Source organism: Microtus oregoni, unplaced genomic scaffold, assembly GCF_018167655.1.
Source record: "Microtus oregoni isolate MIOR12 unplaced genomic scaffold, Mior012 000045F_ref0000178, whole genome shotgun sequence".
In the NCBI taxonomy this organism is placed as follows: Eukaryota; Metazoa; Chordata; class Mammalia; order Rodentia; family Cricetidae; genus Microtus; species Microtus oregoni.
Window position 1 is genome coordinate 11,035,151 of NW_024543219.1, and position 26,986 is coordinate 11,062,136.

Sequence of the window (26,986 nt, forward strand, 5' to 3'; positions counted from 1 at the left end):
CGGTGATTCTGAGGCCCATCAAGCTGAAGAGAGAAGCAGTGATAAGGGTGACCACGCTGTTCCTGGGTGGTAGATGGAGCCTTTTACTTTCAGGAGGGTGGGGTGAGAAGACCAATCTGGAAGAAAATACCATGAGCATGGCCCAGAACATGCTCAATTTTAAATTTCAATGAAAGAAGTCATTTTGCACCTAAAAATGCTTTAATGAACAACGATGGCTTTCTGAAAAATACACAAGGCTAAGAGAAAATTTCTAATAAATTAAGAAGGAGGGTCCAATGAAGATGGAGTAGCAAGAACTTGGACTTACCATCCTTTACTTAAACAATAATAAAGCAAAAGCCAAGGGGATGGATATGGCTTTACCTGTACCAATTTACTAGATAAAAGCAGCTGGGGCTGGGAGGAGCAGAAGGAGAAGGGAGCCCCTCTATTAGCAGAGAAGTTTCCCAAAGTCTCAGAGAAACTTCCTGGAGTCTGGCTGAACTGTAACCCGTGTCTGTGAGCAGAAACCACTCAAGACTAGGAAACAGGAAATGACCCATGATTGAAACCATGCTGCCACCAGGAAGAGTGGAAGAACTCCCAAAAGACAACACCTTAGGAGTTAGGCTAAACTGGTCCCATAAAGCTAAAAACAAAATCTAAAGGACAAAACCAAAACAAAACAAAAAATCCAAAAAAACCAACAACCAATTTCCTTACAGTCTGGTGAACAGAAAAAAAAAAAAAGTTGGCACCACTTAAAGGAATTAGGGGGAAAATCCAGCTATCAACCACATTAAATTAATAAAGCCTCATACGCAAGCAAGTATTGTCTCATAAAGAGGCAGGGAAAACACAATCCATAACCATGAGTGAAGGAAAAGGAAGGGGAGGAGGCAGGAAGGGAAACCAAAATACCCAGATGAACAAATAAAAATCATAAAATCAAACTCGAGTGCTGAAAATCTACCTGCGTGGTAAATACACTGGGTGGGATAACCAGTGAGCTAGCAGAGGAAAGAGCAATGGACGCAGACATAACGAGAGACACTATGGAAACAAAGCACACACAGGCATCACTAAGTGCAAACAGAAAGCATGCGGAAGAACTGCAGTCTTCTCAGAGACAACGCGGACCAGAAACTCAAAGACATCAATTCCTGGAGCAAAGCAACTGGGAATTCTTTGGCTATCGTGTCTTTCAAAAACAAAGGCAAAAATAAAGATCTTTTTTTTAAAAAGATAAAAACAAGTGAAAACCTGCATGTGCCAGTTTCATTTTGCTGCTCTAGTAAAACAGCCCAACTCAAAACAACTTGGGTTTACTTGGGCGACTCTTGCAGGCAGAGATCTTAGAGGTAGGGACTCCAGATATATACAAAAAGAAATGAATTCATCCATGCTGCCTGAGCTCAGCTTAGGGAATGATGCTGCCCACAACAGGCTGGGCTCTCCTACATCAATAAACAATCAAGACAATCTTCTATAGACCCAGTGACCTCTGTGATATTGTTATCATCTACAAAATTTTTGCTCAAGAGCTACACAAATCCAATTACAAAAAAAGTTTTAAAAAAATCAAAGGAAAAAACCTAATAATGTTCTACGTAAGGAGATGATTTTTGTGTCTGTGTTCAGAGCCACCCTGGAATAAGGTACAGGCTGACGGTTGGACACTCCTGCATTACTATGAAGATGGCAGTGGGAAGAGCAATACTCACAGGTGGAGAGAACTACAGTTACAAAGGACAACTAAAAAACCCTTTAATAGAAAGCAAAGAAGGAAACAGAAAGAGAAAATAGAGATCACAAACTGTTTTTCCCAAACATTAAAACTTTTCAGTTTCAACAACACTTCACAGAAAGTTAGCCACACACTGAGAAATGCTTTCAAAACATGCCCAATAAAGTTTCTGCATCCAGAATATGCAAAGAATGCTTGTAGTTCAACCAGACGGCCCACTTAGAAGAGAAGAGCAAAGAATTCAAACATACCTCACCTGGAGTTCCCTTTTTGTTGCTTTGATTGCAATAGCAGAAAGAAATAAGGCCAAGGAGGAAAGACATACTTCTGCTCAATTTCTCTCCACCCAGTGGGGACGCAAGCACAGGGGCAGGAGCCTGTGTGGGGTCTACTTGAATGGTTGTCAGGTTAGAAGGCAGAAAGGGCCCTGGAGTCAGTCTTGCTCCTAGTGACCTATTTCCATCAGCTAAAAGGTTCTAGAATAGTATCACAAGCTGGGGAGCAACCTTCAAAATGTGAGCTGTGGGAAACAGTTGAGATTCAAATCCTAACATCACCAAGGAGCTAGACAGCAGCAACTAATCCCTGGACTCTCATCTACCAAAATGTTGGAATAAAATGTTTCAAAGACACGGCATTTTAGCCACTGTCCTACCGCTGTGAAGAGGCACTATGACCAAGGCAACACATCAAAGAAAGCATTGAATTGGAAGCTTGCTTAGTTTCAGAGATTTGGTCCATTACATCATGGGAGGAAGCATGGTGCCTGCAAGCAGGCGCTGGAGCAATAGCTGAGAGCTACATCCTGATCTGTTAGCAGAGGAGAGCCTGGCATAAGCTTTTGAAACCTCAAAGCTCACCCCAGTGACACACTTCCTCCAATAAGACTACACCTTCTATTCCTTTCAAATAGTGCTACTCCCAGGTGACTAAGCCTTCCAAATATAAGTCTATGGGGGCTATTCTTATTCAACCATCACATTCCACTTCCCAGTCCCTCCAGGTTTGTACCAATATCATAATGTAAAAAGTTCATTTAACCCATTTTAAAAAGTCCCCAGTCTTTCACAGTCTCAACACTGTTTAAAAGTCCAAAGTCTGCCAGATGGTGGGAGCGCACACCTTATTCCCAGCAATCTCAGGAGGAAGACAGGCGGATCTCTGTGAGTTTGTGGCCAGCCTGGTCTACAGAACAAGTTCTAGGACAAGCTCCAAAGCTACAGAGAAACCCTGTCTAGAAAAACAAACAAACAACAACCAAAACAACAAAAGACAAACACTAACAAAAAAGTCCAAAGTTCAAAGTCTCTTCTGGGATTCAAGGCAATCTCTTTAACCATATCCCCTATAAAATCAAAACAAAGAAGCATATCAAGCCGAGCAGTGGGGCACACTAATCCCAGCACTCGGAAAGCAGAAACAGATGGGTCTCTGAGACAAGGTCAGCCTGGTCTACAGAGTGAGTTCCAGGACAGCGAGGGCTACAGAGACAAACCCTGTCTTCAAAAACAAAAACAAAAACAAGCATATCGCATACTTCTAACACAATAGTACATTCATTACCATTCCAAAAGGGAGGAAAGGAGCATACTGAGGAAATACTGGACCAAAGCTAAGTCCAGAGCCTGGGCAAACTCCAAATTCTGCAATTTCACGTCTGACGTCAAGCACTCTTCAGATTGCCAATTCCTCCTGTTCAATTCGTTGACTGCTGCAACACACTTCTCTCTCTTGGGCTGGTTCCAGACCTCCTCTGCAGCTTTCCTTGGCACGAATCTCACAATTCCGGCATCTCCGACATCTTGGGGTCTCCAGAGAAATCCAGGCTTTCCCTTGGCAGCTTAAGTAATGGTTTCCATAGGTGTCCATGCAGTCACCTGACACACATCTGGCCTCGGTGACTTTCCTTGGCCACAGGGGACTCCACAACCCTTTTATTGTATCCTTGACTATGAAGACAGAACCATTTGGCTGAAGCTACCAAATTCTGCTGCTTGGTGGGGGCTGGAATCTGGCACCCTGTGCTTTCTTGTGTGAGGTTTCCCCCTAGTGCAGGCTTTCCTCTAACTCCTCTTCCCAGGTGGAAAGCTTAGCGGGTGGGGTCTTGCCCTGAGGTCACCACTCCCTTTATTCCATTTAGCATCAGGTTTTTCTTTAAACTTTTTATCTCTGAGCACTGGATTTAGCTCCATTACACTTCTTGAAGCCCTCCCCCCCAAACTTACATTTTGCATTTTTCCTTGCTCAGTTTACTCCTATTCATTTTCAATCTTCGTAAGAGTGAACACTATAACCACATGACACAGTCTATACTAGGCTGTCTTACAATCTCCTCTGCCAAAACCATTAATCCAAAACTCTTCAATTTTGCCTCACACAGATTTTTAGGACAAGTTCAAAAAAACAGCCACATTCTTCACCAAAATATCCTAAGAACAGTTTCTGAGCCACTGTCCCTCTGACACTTGAGCCGAGCTGATACTGCTCTCAGTACTGCTATCCTTGCTCTTACTAGGGTGGCCCAGTAAGCCCCAAAGTGTTCCATATTCCTCTAATGAAGAGCACGGTCAGGTCTGTCACACCAACATGCCAGTCCCTGGCACCAAGTTCTGTCTTAGTCACTGTGCTACTGCTGTAAAGGAACACCACAGCCAAGACCATTCTTATGAAAGAAAGCATTTACCTGGGGGCCTGCCTACAGTTTCAGAGGTGAGGCTCATTACCATCATGTAGGCATCCTGGTGGCATAGAGACAGGCACGGGAACAACAGCTGAGAGCTACATCATGATCCTTAGCAGAAGAGTGCCAGGGCATGTGTTTCTGAAACGTCAGTGATACTCTTCCCCCAACAAGACCATACCTATCTCAACAATGCCACACCTACTTCCACAAGGCCACACTTTCTAATCCTTCTAATCCTTTCAAATAGTGCTACTACCTGGTGACTAAGCATTCAAATATATGAGCCTAAGGAGAAGCATTCTTATTTAAACCAACACAGGGCAGGTAGAATCCTCAAGGTCAGAATGCAAAATAGTATGTCCAATTTGCAAGTAGAGCTGGAAAATTTCATTCTTAAATTTTATGTTTTATGACATGGAATTCCTATAAGAACTAAAAGTGGGTGGTCTTTGTATCTTTATTTAAAATTCTTTTTTAAAGCATTTTATTTATTTTCATTTTGTGTGCATTGTGTTTTGCCTGCACGTATGTCTGTGTGAGGGTGTCAGATCCCCTGGAACTGGAGTTATAGACAGTTATAAACTGCCATGTGGGTGCTGGAAATTGAACCTGGGTCCTCTGGAATGGCAGACAGTGCTCTCAACCGTTGAGACATCTCTTCACCCCTATTTAAAAGTCTTATTCCATTTTATTTATTTTGCATGTGTACATGTATATGTGTGGATGTGTGTATGGGGGTCAGAGGACAACTTGCAGGGATTTGTTTTCTCCTTGTGCAGTAAGGATCCCAGAAATTGAACTCAGGTTTCAGATTAGGTGGCAAGTACCTTCACCTGCTGAGCCATCTCACAGAGTGCCGTCACACTGGTGGTGCATTCTTACTTTTCTGCTGCTGTGATAAAACACCACAACCAAAAGCAACTAACAGAAGTGGCTTAAGTTCCAAAGTGGTTAAGAGTCTATAAAGATGAGAAACCATGGCAACAGGCAGCAGACATAGGAGGCTACGAAATCACATCTTTTACCACAAACATACAACAGACAGGGTGAACCGGAAATAGGGTGAGGTTACAGAATCTCAAAGCCCCATTTCCAGTGACATACTTCCATCAGCAAGCCTATGTGACCCAAAACTTCCCAAACAGTGCCACCAACTGGGGACCAGACGTGCAAATACCAGAGCCGGTGGGGAACATTTCCCATCCAAACCACCACAGGTAAATAAAGGGCAGAAAGCAAAGTGGGAAAAGCCAGAGAAGGCTACATACTGTATGGCTAAATGATAACTGAGAAAAGGCAGTCCTTACAGTGACAGAAAACTGATCAGTGGTTGGTGGGGTCAGAACAGCAAAGGGGACTGAGGAAACGATAGGATGATGAAACCTGCCTTAGGAACCTGCTGTAAACTGGTCAAAATGCACTCAATATTACCTGGAAGATTATATACCTCAATCAAACTGACTAGTTAAGTGAGTGGCTAGAGAGATTGCTCAGCTGCTAAAACCACTGGCTGCTTTTCCAGAGGACATGGTTGGGTTCCCGGCAGTCACATGGCAGCTCATAACCATCTATAATTCCAGTTCCAGGGGATCTGATACCTTATTCTGATCCCCATGGACACCAGGTACACACACAGTACGCAAACATACATGCAGACAAAACACCCACATGCAAAATAAATCTTAAAAGTTAAGTGAAACTACAGCACTGGGGAGGCAGAGGCAGGTAGATCTCCGTGTGTTCAAGGCCAGCTTGGTCTACAAAGCAAGTTCTAGGACAGGCAGAATTGTTACACAGAGAAACCCTGTCTGGGAGTGGGGGAGGACAAAGGAAGGAGGAAAGTAAGTTAATTAAATAAAATGAAAGAGAGTTTTCACATAGTCACTCTAATAAAAGTATCATTTGATCTTTATGTTTTGCTCAGTTTGGCTCATTATGGGTTTAAGAGGAGCATGTCACAGACCTGCGTATGGGTGAATCCACAGATCATTTCTCAATCCTCTTCTCTGCTTGTCTCTAATATAAGGAAACGGTAAACATGAGTATCTTCCTGTGTTTCTTCAGTGGTCCATGTGGGCAATGAGATGTGAGGGAAGATTCTGGCATGTTTCCGCTTCACTCATCAGGACAGCTGGGAAGAAAGCTCAACAGACCCTACCCTGAAGGGGGCCTGTCCTGGGGAAGGAACCTCAGGAGAGAAAATACCTCAATCAAACTGGTCTGTATGCAAGTCTGTGGGGCACTTTCTTGATTGACTGATGTGGGCAGGCCAAGTCCTCTGTGGGCAATGCTGACCCTGGGCTGGTGGTGCCCTGTAGTTGTGTAAGAAGGCAGGCTGGATGAACCACAAGAAGGAAGCCAGCATCCTCTATGGCTTCTGCATCAGTTCTAGCTTCCTTGAGAGATGGGGTGTGACCTGAGGGCTGAGTGAAATAGCCTTTTCCCCAGGTTGCTTTTGGCCATGGTGTTTAATCACAGCAACAGAAACCCTAACTAACTCAGGGCCTCCAAAGAGGAGGCCAAGTCCACATCTGAAGGGTGGAAGGGCCTTGTCCTTGGAGACAGGCTAACTAATCACTTTAGTTTCCTCATGTAACTTCTCAGGATGTGAAAATGGAAACCTTACTTAAAACACAGTTCAGCTTGGACTTCTAGTACTTACAGCCAAAATAAACTTATAAAGAACAAAAAATTATGAGAAAAATATTTTAAAATAAAGTAACAAGAATGAGAAAAATAATTTGAGAATAAAGTAACAAGAAGCACTAAATAATTTGTAGACTAAAGAAACAAACTCTTCCCGGGTAGAAACAAGTATAAGGAGCTGGAGAGATGGCTCAGCAGTTAAGAGCACTGACTGCTGTTCTAGAGGACCTGGGTTCAATTCCCAGCACCCCCATGGCAGCTCAGAATTGCAATTCCAGTTCCAGGGGATCCGACATCCTCACATAGACAGGCATGCAAAGCAGCAATGTACATAAAACAAAAATAAATTATTTTAAAAAGAAACAAGCATAGAGTATAGAACAACGATCTGCCTGATTCTTTCCAGGAGACCCTCCAACCTGCTCTACTGTCATTGCACAAGTGTGTCTACCAAATACAGGCACTTCCCTGGGGCAGGGCAGAAGGGAAAGTGGGAGTGGGCTGGCATGTGCCTAATGACATCACTGAACACCAACGTTAATGCACTGTGAGCACAGAACACTGTCAGACTGGGGCGCACGTTCATGAAGTCGGCACACAGTGTACAGGTTAGATGAAGAACTCAACATTCTCTGCCAAAAAAGGAAGAGGTAAGCCAGTGAGCGTCATTTAATAATTATAAGGAATTTTTGTATGAGTTAAATTACGGAAGAAATCTTTTTACCAGTTTTGAAAATAAAGCCACCTTGGAAAGGCTGTCAGTGTTCAATAAAATACAATGACTTCCCACCTGGTCTGGTGTCAGCTGTACTGCTAACCTTAGGAGCTGCGTCCTTCACAAGCCTCTGGGCTCTGGTGCTAACTACACTGGTAACACTGGCCGCATCATTTTTCTTTCTTTTGATTCTACTTCTCTTATAGAAATCAAGAGCCAGAAGAATGAACCCAGAAGAGTTCAACTAATGAAACCACAGTGACCAGCAATTAAGTGAATTCATTTAATTTGAGGAAAATTACTCGGCTTGAATATTAAATGACTAACAGGAGAAGATCATTCCCAGGAGTAGTTACGAAGTGTTTGGTGTCCAGTGTAGAAGATGAACAGAGTGTCTCCAAGTAAGTTACCTCAGGATGGGCCAGCTCTTCCCACATTAAGGCCAACAGAGTATCCACCCATGCCGATCCATTCAACCCTGCCATGTATCCAAAGGCAGCCAGACAGCAGCCAAGCAAGGCAGCCTGGCTGCACTCCAAACAAGTTTACTTGTAGACAGGGGAATTCAGATCCCGATACTTTCTATGTATCTCAAGTATTTAGCTTTTGAAACCATTAACACATACAAAACCTAATCACAATTCACTCACAAATGATACAAATGTAGACAGGCAGTTTTTGCCACTGGATTTAACAACTGTGAATCGAATAAGCACACTTTCCTTTCCAATCCACACACTAATATTTTATAGTATTTATACTTTCAAATAAGAAGAACAATCTTCAATTACTGCTTATTAGATAAGGTAAACATGGAGTTATTGAATTACTTAAAGCCAAACAGCTGCCTTAGTTATTTCTAGAACCAACCCTTAACTCCAGAGTGATTTAATTTTATCTTTAAGTCCTAGCTTCTTCTGGGCTCCTCCATCCCGCGGATGCTATGGCTTGAGTACGGGATGTCCTCCACACTCATTCTCCAGCTGGAAGTGCTAAAAACACAGGTTGTGGAGCCTCGGGACTAGGGCCAGGCTGGCGTCTCTTGTCTCATCCCAGAACTCTAATGTAGTAAGGAGGCCACTAGTTAGTTCCCGGTGGCTTAGCCCCGAAATAATCACACAGAACTGTATTAATTAAATCATTGGTTGGCCCATTAGCTCTAGCTAACTCTTACATCTTAATTTAACCCATCTCCATTCATCTGTGTATTGTCATGTAGCTATGTCTTACTGGATAAAGTTCCCAGCGTATGTCTTTGGTGGGGCTACATGGCTTCTCTCTTACTCTGCCCTTCTTTCTCCCAGCATTCAGTGCACTCCTCCCCACCAAGCTCTGCTCCACCCCACCCTGCTCTGCTATAGGCTCAAAGCAGTTCTTTATTCAGTAAGGATAATCACAGCATGCAGAGGGATATCCCACATCACTCTAAAGATAAGAAATTCTAGAACACGGGGCCAGCAAGTCAGACGTACACAGGTATTAGCAGTAATCAAGACTGTAAAGCAAAGATAAACAAGCACACCGCTGTATTCAGGACGGTAGAGAAAAGAAGTACAGAAACTTAATACCACCTACACTTACCCTCATTCACAACAAGAGAAAGCGGAAGGAAGGACGGACGGATGCGTAAGACATTTACAGGGTAAGATGTAGTGATAGCACATGGTTGATAAAGAAGGAACATGAGCGAGGTAGGAAGTGTTCTAAAGTGAATCAGGGAACGTAGGACCTTTGTTCTACACGACACCAATTTCCGTGACCTCCACTTAATTACATTTTATGTGTCTTCATGAATTAAGGTATTAGGAATAAAATATAGGTGAAAAGTTCCTAAACACAACAAAATGTGAGCTCATTGTAAAATATCAGGAACAATTCAACAATACTGTCACTGCTGTCACTCAGCACAACTAAAAGTCTAACTCATCACAGTAAGACAAGTGAGGGACAAGAGTAATTTATATAAAAAGTAAAGATATAAGTTAAGATTAAGACAGAACTCAGCAGCGACTGATGAGAAAAAAAAGTAGGCCTAGAAATGTCTGAGTGGGTGCAGCATGGAGAAGCTGCTAAGCTCTGCCTAAGTCAGGCTTGTTGGCACTCACTCAGAGTTCTAGCATTGAGACATGTCCCAAAGAAAGAGACAAAATTAAACACCAACTCTACTCTGAGACACAAAGATTTGCTGGAGTTTAGCCTCAGCAATGACCATTCAGATAAGATAGAAGAAACACGAAGCATAGAAATGAAAGATCTGGTCTAGAAATGGCTCAGAACAAAGGCAGAGGACTTGGGTTCAATCCGCAGCCCCTACATGGTAGAAGGTTGGAACCAGATCTGGAAGGTTGTCCTTTGACCTCTGTGTGTACATCATCATGACATTTACTCCACTGTCACACACAAGTAATAAATAAATAAATTAATTAAATTTTTTGAGCCACGTGAACACAATTTTAAACACAGTAACAAAAGAGCAGCTCATGTGTGCCTTGTGAAGGAAGTTAGGAGAATGACATTCAAGAATTTTACCTCTACTACCGTGACTTAAAAATGATGATCAACGGGGCTGGAGAGAAAACTCAGAGGTTGAGAGCACACTGGCTGCTCTTCCAGAGGGCCCAGGACAGCCAGCAATACACAGAGAAACTTTGTTCCAAAAAACAAACAAACAAACAGATTCTTAAAAGGCCTAAAGTAGATAAGTAGATACTGACTTGATTAAAAGAGCCTCTATCAGAACCACAAACAAGAAATGGAGAATCCATGCCACAAACCGAGAAAGTCAGGAGCAAGAAGCTCTGTACTGAGGAGCGGCAGATCCAGCCCAGACTTGCTTGCAGGAGCCTGAGACAACAAAGGAGCATCTGCTGAGGAATTAAAGAGGTCTGGGCATTCTGAAGCTATCCCAACTGAAAACTTGTCAACATGCTAAACAGAAACAAAAACTCATTGCAGTATGTGCTCTAAGAGTGAGTGAAACAACCTGAATTGTCCACTGACGGGGAACTGATACTAGTGCAATTGCACAATTATTATAAAAAAGCAAATTGTATTTTAAAAAATAATACATATAATGGGGCCAGGGAGATGGCTTAGTGGGTAAGCCCACTTGCTGTGCAAGCATGAGGACATGAGTTCGAATCCCCAGCACCCATCTAGACAGCTGGCAGAGACTGCAGTCTCCCTGCTAGGGAGGGCAGACAGAGAGGACTGGCTACTGGGGCCTGCTGGCTGCTAGCCTAGCTCTAGGTTTGAGAGGCACTGTTTCAAAGAAATAGGGCAGAAAAAGTAGGACAACCAACATCTTCCGATCATCTTTTCATCTGTGAAGACTTCCAAACCTGCACGTGTACATGCACACACCACACGTAAACACATCACACAGAAAATAGCCTGAATGCAGGAACGTGTAACAAATCAAACTGTAGACCAGAGTCACTTTTGGGAAGGGGCCATTTACTGTGTGTCTGCAGTCTTGATTCTTTTCTAACAGCATGTTCATGAATTACTAGTGTCACCTAAAAATGCAACATAAAAGAGTTCTGGTTCTAGTCAGAACTAAAACCTGGAGAACCATCAAATATATCTAAGAATTATGTGCTAGCAGGAATGACGAAAATTCATTTTCTCTGATGGTTAAATGCTTCCTGTCATACATCATAACCAGGTCAGCCAAAGTGAAAAGCAATTCACATCTTGTTTCTGAAAGCCTAGGGTATTCACACCGGGTGAGGAAGAATCCTCACAGTTTCCTTGGGAGCGGGCAGGCCTTCGTCAAAGGAAGTGACACCATCTCTGAATTACTAAACTCAAAGTGACTTACATGAAGGAAACACTGGAGAGCCACAGCCCTCTGAAAACAATGCCTGCTCCCCTTCCCTCCCCAGCAGACAACGCTGTTGGGGCTGAGGATGCAGTGCAGGGGAAAAGCTCGTGTCTTCATACACTGAGGCCCAAGGTTCAATCCCCACTACTGACAAAGAATAAAAGTTATCAGAAAAAACTTTTATATAATAAGAAACATGATATGATTCTAATCATTAGAAAAAAAATCTAATTTTTCCTGTTCCTTCTTAACCCAACACTTCTTTATCAAAAATTAACATTAAAAACTATATAAATGATAATTTCAAATACAGATGCATACAGAGTTTATCCCAACTCCCACCCCAAGGGTAAGCTCACCACTGTGTCAGTCAAGCGTGCCCCATACTCTAAGGAGGCAGACTTACTGAAAGTCTTGCAGATGTCCGACACAGCTTTGAAGACTCGGTCCGAGAAATTCACTTTCACCTTCACGTATTTCATGTTGGGAAGCTGTAGCCGGAGCAGCTTGTGCTGGGGCGTGAATTCAAGCTTGGCGTCTGCCTGGATGCCATACTTATCCAAGGTCCAATGTGTCTTAAGCAGCCAAGTTCTCTTCTTTTCCCACCAGAGAGCATGGTCAGACCAATCCTTTTTTACATCTATAAACAGCAAACAGTAAACAAACAAAAAAAAGCTTTTAAAAAAAAATCACAGACTAGCTGGAGATAAATTAAAGACAGAAAACAAAACCTGGGTACTTTAAGAAAAACAATAGATACTAGAAAACTAAACTGAGTACTTAAGAAAAACAAGAGACTGTTAGTGACAGGCGCAAAAAGTACAAATGGCAGAGAAAACACTTTCTCTGCTCTCACCCCGGTGCACACCAAGCCAATCGGACAGACCTGGACTGTGGAGACAAAGGGTCCTGGGACTGAAATAGGAAAGATTAATAAAAACTGAGTGGTGTATTTGGAATTCAGCTTTGAGGAACAGGTAACAGAATTCCTATAATATACATGAAAACAGTTCATTTCTGAAGCTACACACATGTGAAGGTGGGGCTGGAGAGGCAGCACTTGATGTTCTTACACATGGGCTCCAGGGGAATCTGATGCCTCTGGCTTCTGTGGGCACCAGCACTCATGTGTACATACACCCCCATATAGCTAAAATAAAATAAAGTCTTAAGAAGAAGAAGAAATAAAAATAATGTGTTAAGGGCTGGAGAAATGGCTCAGTGGTTGAGAACACTAGTTGCTCTTCCAAGGGACCCAGGTTCAATTCCTAGCACCCACATGGCAGCTCACAGCTATCTAACTCTAGTTCCAGGAGATCTGACACCATCATACAAACATATATGCAGGCAAAACACCAATGTACATGAAATATAAATAAATAAATAAATAAATAAATGTATTAATACAGTAAGGGTAGGAACATGGACAGGGAATCAAAGTGAATAAAGGTGACACTCTAGGTGAAGAAAGCGTGGAAAGAACTCCAAAACAAATGTGAACAGCCTGCAGCCTAAACATGCTTCCCCGAAACATCCTGAGGAAGGTAACTCAGAACTGCCAGTTTCTATTGCTGTGACAGAATAAACATCAGGACCAAAATTAGCTCAGGGAAGAAAGGGTTTATTCTGGCTTACAACTCTCAGGTCACACTCCATCACTGAGGGAGGTCAAGGCAGGAACTATAAAGCAGAGGCCATAAAGGAGGGCTGCTGACTGGCCTGCTTCCCATGGCTGGCTTACCCTGCACAAGGGTGGCACTGCCCACAGTGAGCTGGCCCTCCTACATCAACCGTCAATCAAGAAAATACCTTACTACAGGCCAATCAGATGAAGATATTTTCTGAATCAAGATTCCCTATTCCCAGATATGTCTGTCTAAGTTTGTGACAAGTTGACAAGAACCAACCAGGACAACAATCACACAGTCTGGGAGCATGAGAGATGGCTCAGTGTTTAAGAGTACTGATTGCTCTTTCAGAGGACCAGGGTTCAATTCCCAGCCCCCACATGGCAGCTAACAACTGTTTATAACTCTAAGATCTGACACTCTCACACAAAGATAAATTCAGGCAAAATACCAATGTATGTAAAATAATAATAATAATAAAAAGCATACGGCCCAAGTTTTTTCTTTGAACATATATATTTCAGTTCAGAAAGCATTAATATCTACTAACTGCTTTAGCAGCTTTAGAAACCAAATACACAGGCTGGAGAGATGGCTCAGTTGTTAAGGGCACTGGTCACTCTTCCAGAGGACCTGAGTTCAATTCCCAGCAACCACATGGTGGCTCACAACCATCTGTAATAAGATCTGGTGCCCTCTACTGGCATGCAAGCATACATGCAGGCAGAGCACTGTATACATAATAAATAAATATATTTAAAAAAAGGAAAGAAAAGAAACCAAATACATGATACTTGGCTACAATCAGATAAGTAACAGTAAACCTGTAACAGGAAGATGCAACCTAACTTCAGCTAGTGTTTATAGTACTATCTAAAGAAAAGTCTTTCTGGACCAACCGTATATTAAGCTTACTATGTGGCAAAAAAAGAGAGACATGACTTTAAAAAGCAAGAAAACAAGCAAACAAGTGTTCTAGAGGAAGACAGTGCCAAACCAAAGAGAACTCAGCACCACCAACCTCAAAGAAACTGATATGAATATCCTTACAAATAAAAATGGCTGAGACACTTGGAGAAGCTCTTGCTAGCAACCAGCAGGACTGACATAAAGGGGAGGACACAGTGCCGTGGCCCAGCTCCCAACTCCCTGCTAAGGATCCAGCCATACTTTATAGCAGTGGAGACACAGTCTCTTTTATATGACAGTTGATGAATGGTATCTTATTCGAAGCAAAGATGATTCTCCAAGTTATTTCCCCATCAAACTATCAATCACATTATTTATTTATTTTCTTGTTTTTATATCCTAACCAAAGCTTCCTCTCCCTTCCCTCTTTTTCAGTGTCCCCTCCTCGTCAACTGAATTTAATAAAAAGGTTTTTTTTCAATATTTGTTTTGCACCGGGATAGTCCAGTCAATCACAGCGCTGGGAGCTCACCTGCAAACACACGTGGAACTGTTATACATGTTGGGTTCACGTCTTATTTTCCAGCACAAAATCTGACAACTTTTGGAAGTACCAAGTTCTTAACTAGCTTAGAGCAGACAGGCTTTTTTATATATAAAGAGTTCTGGTCACACATGCTTTTTTCTTTCGGAACAGAGATTATGCTAATCAGGGGAAGCTGAGCTGAGCCGGTTTATCTGTAGTTAGATATGCAATCTACCCACACCTCTACCCAGGCACTTCTGTAAAGATGCCTGTGACATCATCATCATCATTAAGGAAATAAAGTCAGGTATTTCCAGCAAGCAAAAGAAAGAAGGGAAGGCTGGTAATAAAACTCATTCTGAGGCTGAAGTAATGAACCATTAAGGGCACTTGTTGCTTTTTTGCAGAGGACCTGAGTTTGATTCCCAGCACTCACACAACAGCTCACAGAGATCTGTAACTCCAATTCCAGGGGGTCTACTGCCCTCTTCTGGCCTCCTTGTGTACCAGGAATGCCCATGGTGTACATACATACACATGCAGGCAAACATCCAAACACATAAAATAAACAAATCTTCTTGAAAAAGTCAGAGTCAAGCAGTGGTAGTGCATGCATGTCTTTAATCCTAACACGCTGGAGACAGAGGCAGATGGATCTTGGTGAGTTGAGTTCAAGGACAGCCTGGTCTACAAGGAAAAACCCTGTATCCAAACTCCCAAAATAAATTAACTATTGGGGCTGGAGAGATGGCTCAGTGGTTAAGAGCATTGCCTGCTCTTCCACAGGTCCTGTGTTCAATTCCCAGCAACCATATGGTGGCTCACAACCATCTGTAATGGGGTCTTCTGGCCTGCAGGCATACATGTAGATAGAATACTGTATACATAATAAATAAATAAATAAATAAATATTTAAAAAAAAAATAAAATAAATAACTACTAATTAATTTTTAAAAGGCACTCTAATTCCAAAAATCCAGAAGATATGGGTTCCTCCAGAGGTGATTTACTTATGAAATAGGGGAGGGGCCCACTGCAGGGAAGGAGTGAAGCAGTTGCTGGGGGAAGAAAAAAACGGCCAGTAAGTTGGCTGACTAACCAGTGTGGACAACTACAGTCCATTCCTTCTGAGAACTAACCCGGGCTTGGTATTTCTCCACTTGCTAGGTTAAACATTGTTCTAGGGTCATTCAATGCCCAGAGCTTCCTGGCTACCTCTCCAGTGGCCTAGGGCCGTGCACTCCACAGGCACACAGCAAGTCCAGAAATCTATGCTTTAGCAAAAGAAGTTGCCGGCATGTCAGGAATCTGTCCACACAGCTGACAGTGAACTGGGAGTGGGGGTAGCTCCTCAGCACCTGCTACCAGCCTGAAATAAATGCTGAGTGATATGAAGTGCAGCTGCCTGACAGGGTAGCAAGGCAGAAGCGGTGCTTTCAGCTATAACAAAGGACAAACTCAAACAATGTCAAATGTGGTCCCAAGGAAGTGCTTAAGAGCGAGCGCGGCCTGAGGGGGAGCAATCTGAAAAAGAAGCTACACATACATTTAGACTGATAGGCAACTTGTTCCAGACCACAAAAGTTACGAGTGGTCAGAAAGTACACTTTTGAAGTAAGAAACACCCCACTTAAGATGTAAAGCTAAAGGTGGTGAACTATGGATGGCTGAGGGACCAAATGCACCAACTACTGGCTCTTTTGTGTCCCCAGGAGCTAAGAATGGGTCCAGTGTCCATAAGCACAGGGCCACACTCACCTGTTCAGATACAATGACAGCATCTGCCTTCAACATCAATGTCATCCTGACAGACAAGCTGTGGCCCTCCAGATCTGAAGGACAGTGCTGTCTGGACTGTCTGTGAGCTCTTCACATAAGCAGTGTTAGAGTAAACGTCATCAGATAAGAATACACTGAAATCTCTTCTGCTCCCTCCCCATGGACTATACCCTGAAACTGAGAGTTAGAATAAAGCTAGCCTCCTTTAAAAAAAAGAAAGAAACCCACTTCCACAAAACCCTCAACTCTCCATCAGCTGGTCTTCAGACTGGGTCCAGGGCACAAACACTCTCTGATGCCCATTTTCCTTGTTTCCCCGTTCCCCATCAGACACACAGCGCCTCATTACAAAGGTCTGAGAGAGGCTCAGCTCACACTGGAACATGGAAATGCAACGGGCCTGTTTATAGATCACAAGTTGACTGCTGTTCTTCCCTTCGAAGCCTGCTGACCTGGCTCTTCCATGAGGGAGCAGCCTGCCAGCACCCAGCAAGGATAAACATAGACAAGGACAACAAGTAATACAAGGACGGAAACTCCTGTGTGGGCGCTATTCACCCACCTTACGATAGACACTCTTACCTATGGCAAGGCAGGCGGGACCGATGTGCTTTATCCACAAGAAAAGGACCTAAGCTGGGTGGTAGTGGCGCATGCCTTTAATCCCAGCACTATAGAGGCAGAGGCAGGCAGATCTCTGTGAGTTCGAGGCCAGCCTGGTCTACAAGAGCTAGTTCCAGGACAGGCTCCAAAGCTACAGAGAAACCTGTCTTGAAACGCCCCCCCCCCAAAGAAAGAAATAAAAAGGGCCTGGTCTTGGGGGGGGGAGGGCATATGTAGTGCACCTAATCTCAGTCCTGTGGTGGGAGAAACAGACATATGGCTGGAGCTCCCTGGCTAGCCAGTCTAGTTAAGAGTCAGTGAACTTCCGGTTCAGTGAGAAACTATCCCCAAGAACAAGGTGAAGAGTGATGGAGGTCAAGAGTGGTGGAGCACAAATTTAATTCTGGGACTTGGGAGGCAGAGGCAGGAAATCTACACAGAGAATTCCATTCCAGAGTAGCTAGGGCTACATAGAGAGACTGTCTTAGTTTGGGTTACTATTGCTATGATGAAACACCATGACCAAAATCAAGCTGGGGAGGAAAGGGCTTATTTGGCTTACACTTCCACATCCATAGTCCATCACCAAACTCAGGACAGGAACTAAAAAAAGATGGGATCCTGGAGGCAGGAGCTGATACAGAGGCGATGGAGGGTGCTGATTACTGGCCTGTTTCCCATGGCTTTGCTCAGTCTGCTTTCTTACAGAACCCAAGGCCCTCCTTCACCAATCACCAATTAAAGAAAATGTTCTAGAGGCTTGCCTGCAGCCTGAAATTATAGAGGCACTTTCTCAACTGAGGCTCCCTCCTCTCTGATGACTATAGCTTGTGTCAAATGGGCATAGAACTATCCAGAACAGAAATTTGTTTCAAAGAAAAAAGAAGTTGATAGAAGACACTTGTCATTGTGTCTGGCATGCATGCAGCATCCAGCATGAGGGCACACATGCACATGCACACACACAGTGACATCGACTTCTGGTACATATATGTATGCATGCATGTGTACATGTGTGCATGTGTGCACGAGCACACACAGACACACAGACACACACACACACACACACACCAAAAAGAAAAATGGTGTTGGAAGGCGGATAGAAGGGGAATTGTGTAGCCTGGAGCATATATTGAAACAGTGGACACACTGGTATTACAGGAGTGTGCACTACAGCATCTGTGGAGCTCCAGAGACAATTTACAAAATCAAGGATGCACCTTTCTGTGGATTCCCATGATCACAGAGCCATCCCCAGCATCTCCAGGCAATCTTAAGGACAACAGGCTACCAGCCTAGTCTACAGTATTCATCACCATTGCTACAGAGTATCAACCAACATCCATCAAACAATACATTAACAAGCATCTCTTAACCTGTGTGCCAAAAGGCACTGTTCCAATGCTAGAGACGGTAGTGCTGGATGAAACAAAGCTGTGGCACCTGAAGGAGACGGATGACCAGACGGCTGTTGTCAGCAGGCACAGCCGGAGCCTTGTTTGCTGTAGAAAGTTGTCCAGGTTTTACTGTGTGCATGAGATAAGCGATTTAGTGACTTTCAGTCTGGTCAGTATTGTAATTGTCTAAGTAGCATTTTAAAAAAAATTGCTTTTAAGTCTAAGCAATTTTTAAAAATACTGATGCCTAGATCCATCTGCGAACCAGAGTTATTCCGTCTGTGGGCTGAGGTCTATATTTGTTTTCGGTTTTGATTGGGGGTGTGGAAATAAAGGTGAGTATCTCCTACCACCAACCTTATATCAACTATGTCAAAATAGGTCTGGAACTGGTTTTAAGCAGGGGGACTTGTGCTTCATAATAATAGACTATAATAGTGTTCACCAAAAGGGTGCAAAGTAAACAGGAGCCCAGAAACGAACTGAATGCTGATGGCTGGGCGAGGGCAGAGCCACAGGTGACAGGAAAGGGATGGCAGGTCCAAGGAGCCCTTTAGTTTGGGTTTTCAGAAGGAAAAGTCACTACACGTTACTGTAGCTGAGTGGACGACTGTGGAGTGGTCTCCATGGAGCATCCCACAACTGGCTCCCTATGGCAGCAGCCAATCCCATCTGCTCTCACATCCAGGAGAGCCTGAGAATGACACAGTAGCTGACAAGCACTGTCACAGACAAGCCTAAGAGCCAATGCACGTCAGAAGCGTGAGTCAGGGAGAAGGAGGTTTTGCCTTGCTGACAGGCTTCTCACTGAGAAAGGGGGACTCACAAAACAGGTTTCTAGAAAAGACAAATCAAGCTACCAAGCTGTTGCTATTTTATCACTGCTTTATATAAAAGAACTTGCTTTTCAAATATTGTGCTCAGTATAATAAATGACTGGATGTCTCCAGATGGAAGAAAGAAGGTTTATGTAAGTAGTAAAGGTCTTTGGAAGTGATTTAAGGTGTGTAAAAAACTGAGATTTAAAGATTATACATATGGCATTAAGTCTTCAAAAATCCAAGTTTTAACATTAATTAATGGAGTTCTGAGAGACTGTTAATCTGGTCTTGGTAGCAAAAGCACTGGCTACTATGATAGCTGCAGGCTCAAAAGTTTACATTTTCTTGGGTTGTTTTCTAAACAGACTTAAAAGTGCTTCTCATTGTGCTGAAAACACCTGTCTGCTCTCTCTACAGCCAGCCCTCAGGATAGGACATGCTTTTACCAGAGAGCCATCTTTTGGGTCCTCCAAGCTCTTCCCCTTTGTCTTCTTCCCTGCTGAGAAATTCTTATTACAAATGAATGTTTATGCTTCTACTATGCTGGTAACTTTTCAGGCTTTGTTTTGCTATGGCTCAAGGGTGTGAGCCTATTCCAACTGTTAACTGCTTATTCTACAAAGAGAATTTCAGTGCAGATTAAAGATCATGCTAAGACTTTCTATCCATATAAATATATATGTCAAAAGACAACATCCAGGAATCAACTGCAGAGTCTACCAGTAAGCCCAAATCATGATGAAAACCGGTGTGAACCAGTCTGGCCAATGTGATTTGCACCTTGTTTCTTCACACTTGGTCCAGATGCTTCTGATGGAATTTCCGTGTCTCCTGCCATTAGCTGACTCCCCTCCCCCTCCCCAACTTTGACCAGCATCCCAGCCTTTCTGGGCCCTCTCCAGCTGTGAAACAGTCAGAGATTATCCTTTATCGTCAACAAAAGGCTGAAATATCAGATCTAAAGGAAACTCTAATTCCCCAAAGCCCACGTCCTTGTGAGTAGGGACTGAGAGAGCCTGGTCACTAGCACTGACTTTGATATGTTGATAGGCATCAAAGATACATGTCAATGAAGAGCCATATATGTTCCTTCTGCCAGAGGTAAGGGAAGTGACTCCTTTTGGGTGACGGGAACCTGTTTCATAAGTTCCTGAGGAATGCTGGCCTTTATCTAGCCACCAAAAAACTTTCTAGAGCACAGTTTGAATTGGGCCAAGACTGGCATTTCTGGACATATGCACTGCCCTTGGAGTTTGGGGAACTGGAGTTTCTTGGAACCTGCCAACCAGTCTCACTGATATTTACTGTAGATGATGAGAGAGGACAGCTAGAGGGAGTACAGGACCACAAAACTCTCAGATTGACTGATGCGTCTGAACACTTCCAACAGAAAACAGCGCCATTCAAGAATGAGAAAGAAGAGAGGCGGGACATCAGAGACAAGAAGTTATTAACCTGTATAACACCAGTGCTAGCCAGGCATGATGACGTACAACTTCAATGCCGGCCTTAGGAGGCAGGGGCAGCCTGGTCTACATAGTGAGTTCTAGGACAGACAGGGTTGTCTCAAAACAACAGCATAACAACCAAACCATCCCAAATAAAAGAAGATCTACTGGTGCAATAGTGGCAGAAATATGGGAGTAACCAACCACCTCGTGAGTGGATTTAAGGCTCACTCCTTCATAAAGAACACATACCTGCCAGTAAATGTGAGAAAAATAGGTCATAGGCTTAGGGGAAAACCTACTACTATTGTTTTGCTAAAGGAACAAGCAATAAAACGACACATAATGACCTACTGCTATAACCCTTGATCAGAGCTTTGCTCAGCCCTTCTTGCTGTAGAAGGGACTAACAGAGACCCACAACTACACCAAGGTGCAGAGGGCAAGAGACTTCAGAGTACTTAGTCCTAAGTGGGATGTTTTCATCAAAGCCCTCCTCTCAGGGCGCAGGGATCCATACAGAGGGGGAGGTAGGAAGATTTTTTTAAGTCAGAGGTGGCCAGTACAGGTATTCTCTCCTCCATTGCTTAGGGTCTTAGCTGAGGTCATCCTTGTGGATTCCTGGGAATTTCTCTAGAGTCAGGTTTCTTGCTAGCCCCATAATGGCTCCCTCAATCAAAATATCTCTTTCCTTGCTCTCATCTCTGTCCTTCCTCCATTTCAAGTATCCGGTTCCCTCATGTTCACCTCCCCCTATCCCTTCTCCCGTCCTCTTTCCCTTTCAACCCTCTGTTCTTCCCCCCACCCCCATGCTCCCAATTGTCAGGCAATCTTGTCTATTTTCCCTTTCTAGGTGTATCTATCTATGTTTTTCTTAGGGTTCACCTTGTTACTTAGATTCTCTAGGATCATGAACCATAGGCTTAATGTCCTTTGCTTTACAGCTAATAGCCACTTATAAGTGAGTACATACCATGTTCATCTTTCTGGTTCTGGGTTACCTCACTCAGGATGGTTTTTTCTAGTTCCATCCATTTGCATGCAAATTTCAAGATGTCATTGTTTTTTAATGCTGAGTAGAACTCCAATGAGTAAATGTGCCACATTTTCTTTATCCATTCTTTGGTTGAGGGGCACCTAGAGGATGCCTGAACTGGCTTTGCCCTGTAGTCAGATTGACAAATATCTTAAATCTCACAATAGAACCTTCATCCAACAACTGATGGAAACAGAGGCAGAGACCCACAGCAGAACAATGGGTTCTGCTCCCAAAGTCCAGCTGAAGAGTGGGAGGAGTGAGAATATGAGCAAAATGGCCAAGACCATAATGGGGACACCCACTAAAACAGTCTACCTGAGCTAATGGGAGCTCACCAAGTCCAGCTGGACAGGGAAGGAACCAACATAGGACCAAACTAGACCCCCTGAATGTGGGTGACAGTTGTATGGCTGGGGAAGACTGGGGCCACTGACAGTGGCATCGGGATTTATCCCTACTGCTTGTAGTGGCTTTTAGGGAACCTATTCTCTTTGGATGGATCCCTTGCTCAGCCTAGATATAGTAGGGAGGAAACTGGACCTTCCCCAAAGCAATGTGCCTTACCCTCTCTGAGAAATGGATGGGGAGTTGGGGGATAGGTGGCAGGAATGGGAGGAGGGGAAGGAGAGGAAACTGGGATTGGTATGTAAAATGAAAAAAGATAGTTTGTTTCCTTTTTTAAAAAAATAAATAAATTTAAAAGAGTCAGAGGTGGTAGATGACTCCAAGGAAACGGACACAGTAGAGCTGATGTACACATGAGCTCTCAGAGACGGTGGCAGCACTGCACAGGTTCAAATGGGTCCCCGCACTGAGACAGGGTAGCCAACAACATACCCTCACACAGAGCTAGGTACAGCCACTTCTGTCTTTAATATCAGAAATTAGGCTTCATGGGTATGTATTTAGTAATATATATTTATATAGTATATGTAATAATAAAAATAAGTAGGTATCTTCCAGGTCACTCCTTTCCCTTATGACGGCTCATCAGTAACTATATTCTTGAAAGAACTCAAAATAAATTCCTAAAGTAATCTTATTCTAGAAGGAAAAATATTTGGAACAAAATTCAACAGTATATCTCTAGAACTTAAGTTCTTATAATACAGTTCTATGAATGTACCAAAAACAGTATGAAAAATTAAAATAAGGATGCCTTAAAAAAGAAATACAAAAGCCGGGCGGTGGCGCACGCCTTTAATCACAGCACTCAGGAGGCACAGGCAGGTAGATCTCTGTGAGTTCGAGACCAGCCTGGTCTACAAGAGCTAGCTCCAGGACAGGCTCCAAAGCTACAGAAAAACCCTATCTCGAAAAACCAAACAAACAAACAAACAAACAAAAAACATTTAACTCATGGACTTTGCTGAAACTTCATCTAGCACATAGTGTTGCTATTTAACAATTAAAATGAAAAGAATCACCACTGAAATATGCAAACACTGGATAATACTGACCCCGATCTATATCCACCTCACCTGGCAAAAGGTAGACTATGTGCACTGTGTAATACACATATTAACCTGTCATTCCTGTTTGAAACCTGATTGCTCTCTTGATGCTCCTCTCCGGTCTTTGTTTCTGTCCAAGTATGACAGAGGGTAGGTACTTGAGCAGCTGCTATCTCTCCCTTACTCTCCCTTCTTACACTGCCTACTTCACATGCCTCAACATTCCTAGCTCCACCCCCAAACACTGGAGATCACAGCCTCTTGGAGGCAGAAGGGTCACAGATTCAAGGCATGCCTGCACAACTTAAGTGACAACCTGCTAAAATAAACCATTTCTACAGAACTGAAGGTCAGTGGAGGTGTGCTTGCTTAGCAGCGAGAGGTCCTGGACTCTCTCCAGTAGTCAGGGAAGGGCAAGGGGGAGCAGGATCAGCAAGTACTTCTGAGATCATCTTTTATATACATTGCTTTGTGAGACACACAGGGACATCTTCACCCTGCTACACTGTCTTCTCTTTATGTCAGTAAGTTCTGTCTTCACCAAGTCCCACTGGCTGCACCCAAGTCTCCCAGGTGTCCAGGATGAGCTCCCTCTGCAGTAGCTCCAGTTGCGCTGGGATCGAACCTCACATCCAATGCCTCCCTATCGCTACTCATTGTACTTTTATCTTCATTAATCAATTTTCTCTTCAGTTATCCATTCTTATATCATAGAAGTTTATCACCTGGAGACAAGAGGCAACACAAGCACACATCTGTTGTCTCTGAGTGAACAGAGCCAATCACAGAGAACATGAAGAAGTGTCATGACTGACATCACTCAGTTATCACGGCTAAAGACCCAGTGGTACAAACTGTATGCCATGTAACAGTCACAGTTCAAGTAGAAGTTAGGAAAATGTGAGCTGTGTTGTTGGGCAACCGGTGCAATTTAAGTCACAGTAACGAAGTGTGCACTGATGGCAAAGCAAAATCCACGTCATACCTTTAAAATGTCAACTTCCTGACAGAAACATAAAGTGTTTCAAAGTTTACACACCACTCAAACTGACCACACATTTCAGCTAAAGCCTGGCATCCAATTAGGGCTAAAGACATTATTAGTTTACAATAAGGCTTGGGGTTAACTGATGGGGACTGTGTCCGGTGACAGGAAATACTCTGAAACTGCTATGGAATGAGGATTTGGATTCCTTCACACTACATGTAAAAACCCTGCTCCCCAAGGTGACAGCATCTGGAAACAGGCTTCAGGGAAGAAATCAGGGCAGAGGGCAGCTCTGCTGGTGGCACTGGTAACTCCAGAAGTCAGGACCAAGCTGGGAGCCCCTCCCTCCAAGAGGAAAGAGATTAGGCTGGCTGGGACTTCTCAGTCACTCGAACTGTGAGGACTAGATCTTGCTAAAGACACACAATTCTGGACATTTATTATGATAAATGAACAGAAAAAATAAACTTCTAATAAATAAACACCGACTAATTATTATTTCTTCTACATAACTAACAAAAATTTGGAATTCACTCTTCAAAACAAAAGTTAGGAATGTACTTGTGGCATATACTTGTAATTCTGGCACTTCAAATTACAAGTTGGAGGCCAGCTGCCTTGGTTGTCAGTCTGTCGTTTCGCTCCTCCCCCCCTCCTGCCCCATGCCTCCCAAACTTAACACAAACTAGAGTTACAGAACCACAATTGAGAAAATGTCTCCATTAGACTGGCCTGTGGGCAAGTGTGTGGAGCATTTTTTTTTTAAGATTTATTTATTTATTATGTATACAACATTCTGCCTCCATGTATGCCCACACGCCAGAAGAGAGCGCCAGATCTCATTACAGATGGTTGTCAGCCACCATGTGGTTGCTGGGAATTGAACTCTGGAAGAGCAGTCAGTGCTCTTAACTGCTGAGCCATCTCTCCAGCTCCCTAAATGTGTAGCCCAGGCTGGCCTCGAACTCGTGATCCTCCTGCCTCTGCCTCCTTCAGCAAATCCTACCGGTGTGCGCCACCACAACCGGCAAGCATTTTCTTAATTACTGATTATTGTGGGAGGGCACTGCCTATGGTGGTTGGTGTCACCCCTGGGCACCTGTGCTATAAAAAAGTAGACTGAAATACCAGCAGAAGCAGGTGGATCTCTATGAGTTCAAGGCCAGCGTCGTAGTGAGTTTCAGGACGGGCAAGGCTACATAGTGAGATACAGACGAAGAAAGGAAGGAAGAAAGGGAGGGGGGAGGGAGGGAAGGAAAAAAGTATTCTATGGGGCTGGAGTGATTGCTAAGTAGTTAGTTAAGAGCACTAGCTTAATTCTCAGCACCCATATGGCAGGTCACAACTGTCTGTAACTCCAGCTCCAGGAGCTCCAGTGCCCTCAAACATGCAGGCTAAATACCAATGCACAGAAGGAAAAACAAGGTAAACTGAGTAAGCCATGGGCTTCTGCTTCAGCTCCTGACTTCCCTCACTTTCCCTCAGTAATAGAATGTGATGTAGAACTGTACGTTCAAATAAACCCTTTCTTTCTCAGGCTGTTTTTGGTCACAGTGCTTTATCATGCAACAAAAACTTATATAACTAAAACACCAACTTGGCTGGGTGGTGGTGGCACACACCTTTAATCCTAGCACTCGGGAGGCAGAGGCAGGCGGATCTCTATGAGTTCGAGGCCAGCCTGGTCTACAAGAGCTAGTTTCAGGACAGGCTCCAAAGCTACAGAGAAACCCTGTCTTGAAAAAAACAAACAAAAAACAAAAAGCAAATAAAACACCAGCTTGGACAATATAGTGAATTCTGGGCTAGTCCCATATATGGCAAAACCCTATCTAAAAGCAAATAAAGCCAAACAACAAAAACCAAGACACAAATAATTTTTTGAAGTACAAAAACAAAATTGTGCCCATTGATTTCCATTTATCTAATTTCTTTATTTCTACTTATTACTATATACTAGCTCAAAATGGTTGATAAGTTTCTCAGATCAAATTAAACCATGCAACTACAGAGTACACACAGTAGACACTACACAATTATCACTTCCAAAGGGTGGGTAACTTTCTACCCAAAATTGAAGGCTTATTGCTAATTTGTTCAACCTGGCTTAGTTCCTAGAAGCCAGGACTCTGACTACATGCAAAGTAAATACCCTACAAATTTTCAAGGTGTGCCACTAGAGTATATATACTAGATAATAGTTAACTCACACAAGAATTAATGACATTTGTCCTTTTAAAAGTGGTCAAAGGCATTAACTATCTCAAAAGGTTATTTATAAGAATACGTTACACAGCTTTGACATTTTAAACCTCTCTCAGAAGAAAATAGTAACAGATTCTAAGACATTCAGATGTGAGCTTCCAGGCCATGGCCCTCTAGAAATCCTTTCCTATATTCTGGCCAGGGTCTCCAGTACCATTCCTCTATTCCACTTGCACCGATTTTGCTACATTTTAGTAATTACAATGCAAAGACCATCTTTCCCCATAAGTGAAAGTGGAATGATGGCAAAAAGTGAGTTAATTTCACTAAGGCGTGTGCTACCGCCACCCCACTTAAACTAAATTCTTAACTGCTAGCAAAAAAGAAGAGACAAGTCTAAGTAGAATACTAAATTTATATAAATACACTTATGCCAATACAGTACATGTTTGGAGCATAAAATTTAGTGCTTATAAATCATACTTAACTCTTCATAATATTACTATTAATAATACAAGGTAGTACAGTAAAGCTCAATATAGTTCTAATATGACAGAGAATAAATGAGTACTAGCTGTCTTAACTTCATA

General features: G+C 43.1%; 1 protein-coding gene across 6 annotated transcripts in view; it reads right to left on the reverse strand.

The window, feature by feature from the left end:
- Positions 1–26,986, reverse strand: part of Fermt2 (FERM domain containing kindlin 2) — an 80,091-nt gene that overhangs the window by 40,079 nt on the left and 13,026 nt on the right. For all 6 annotated transcript variants that reach the window (XM_041634059.1, XM_041634057.1, XM_041634055.1 and 3 more), the window contains exon 3: positions 12,006–12,239. In XM_041634059.1, coding sequence (XP_041489993.1) covers positions 12,006–12,239 — 234 coding nt within the window. The remainder of the gene's footprint in view (positions 1–12,005; positions 12,240–26,986) is intronic.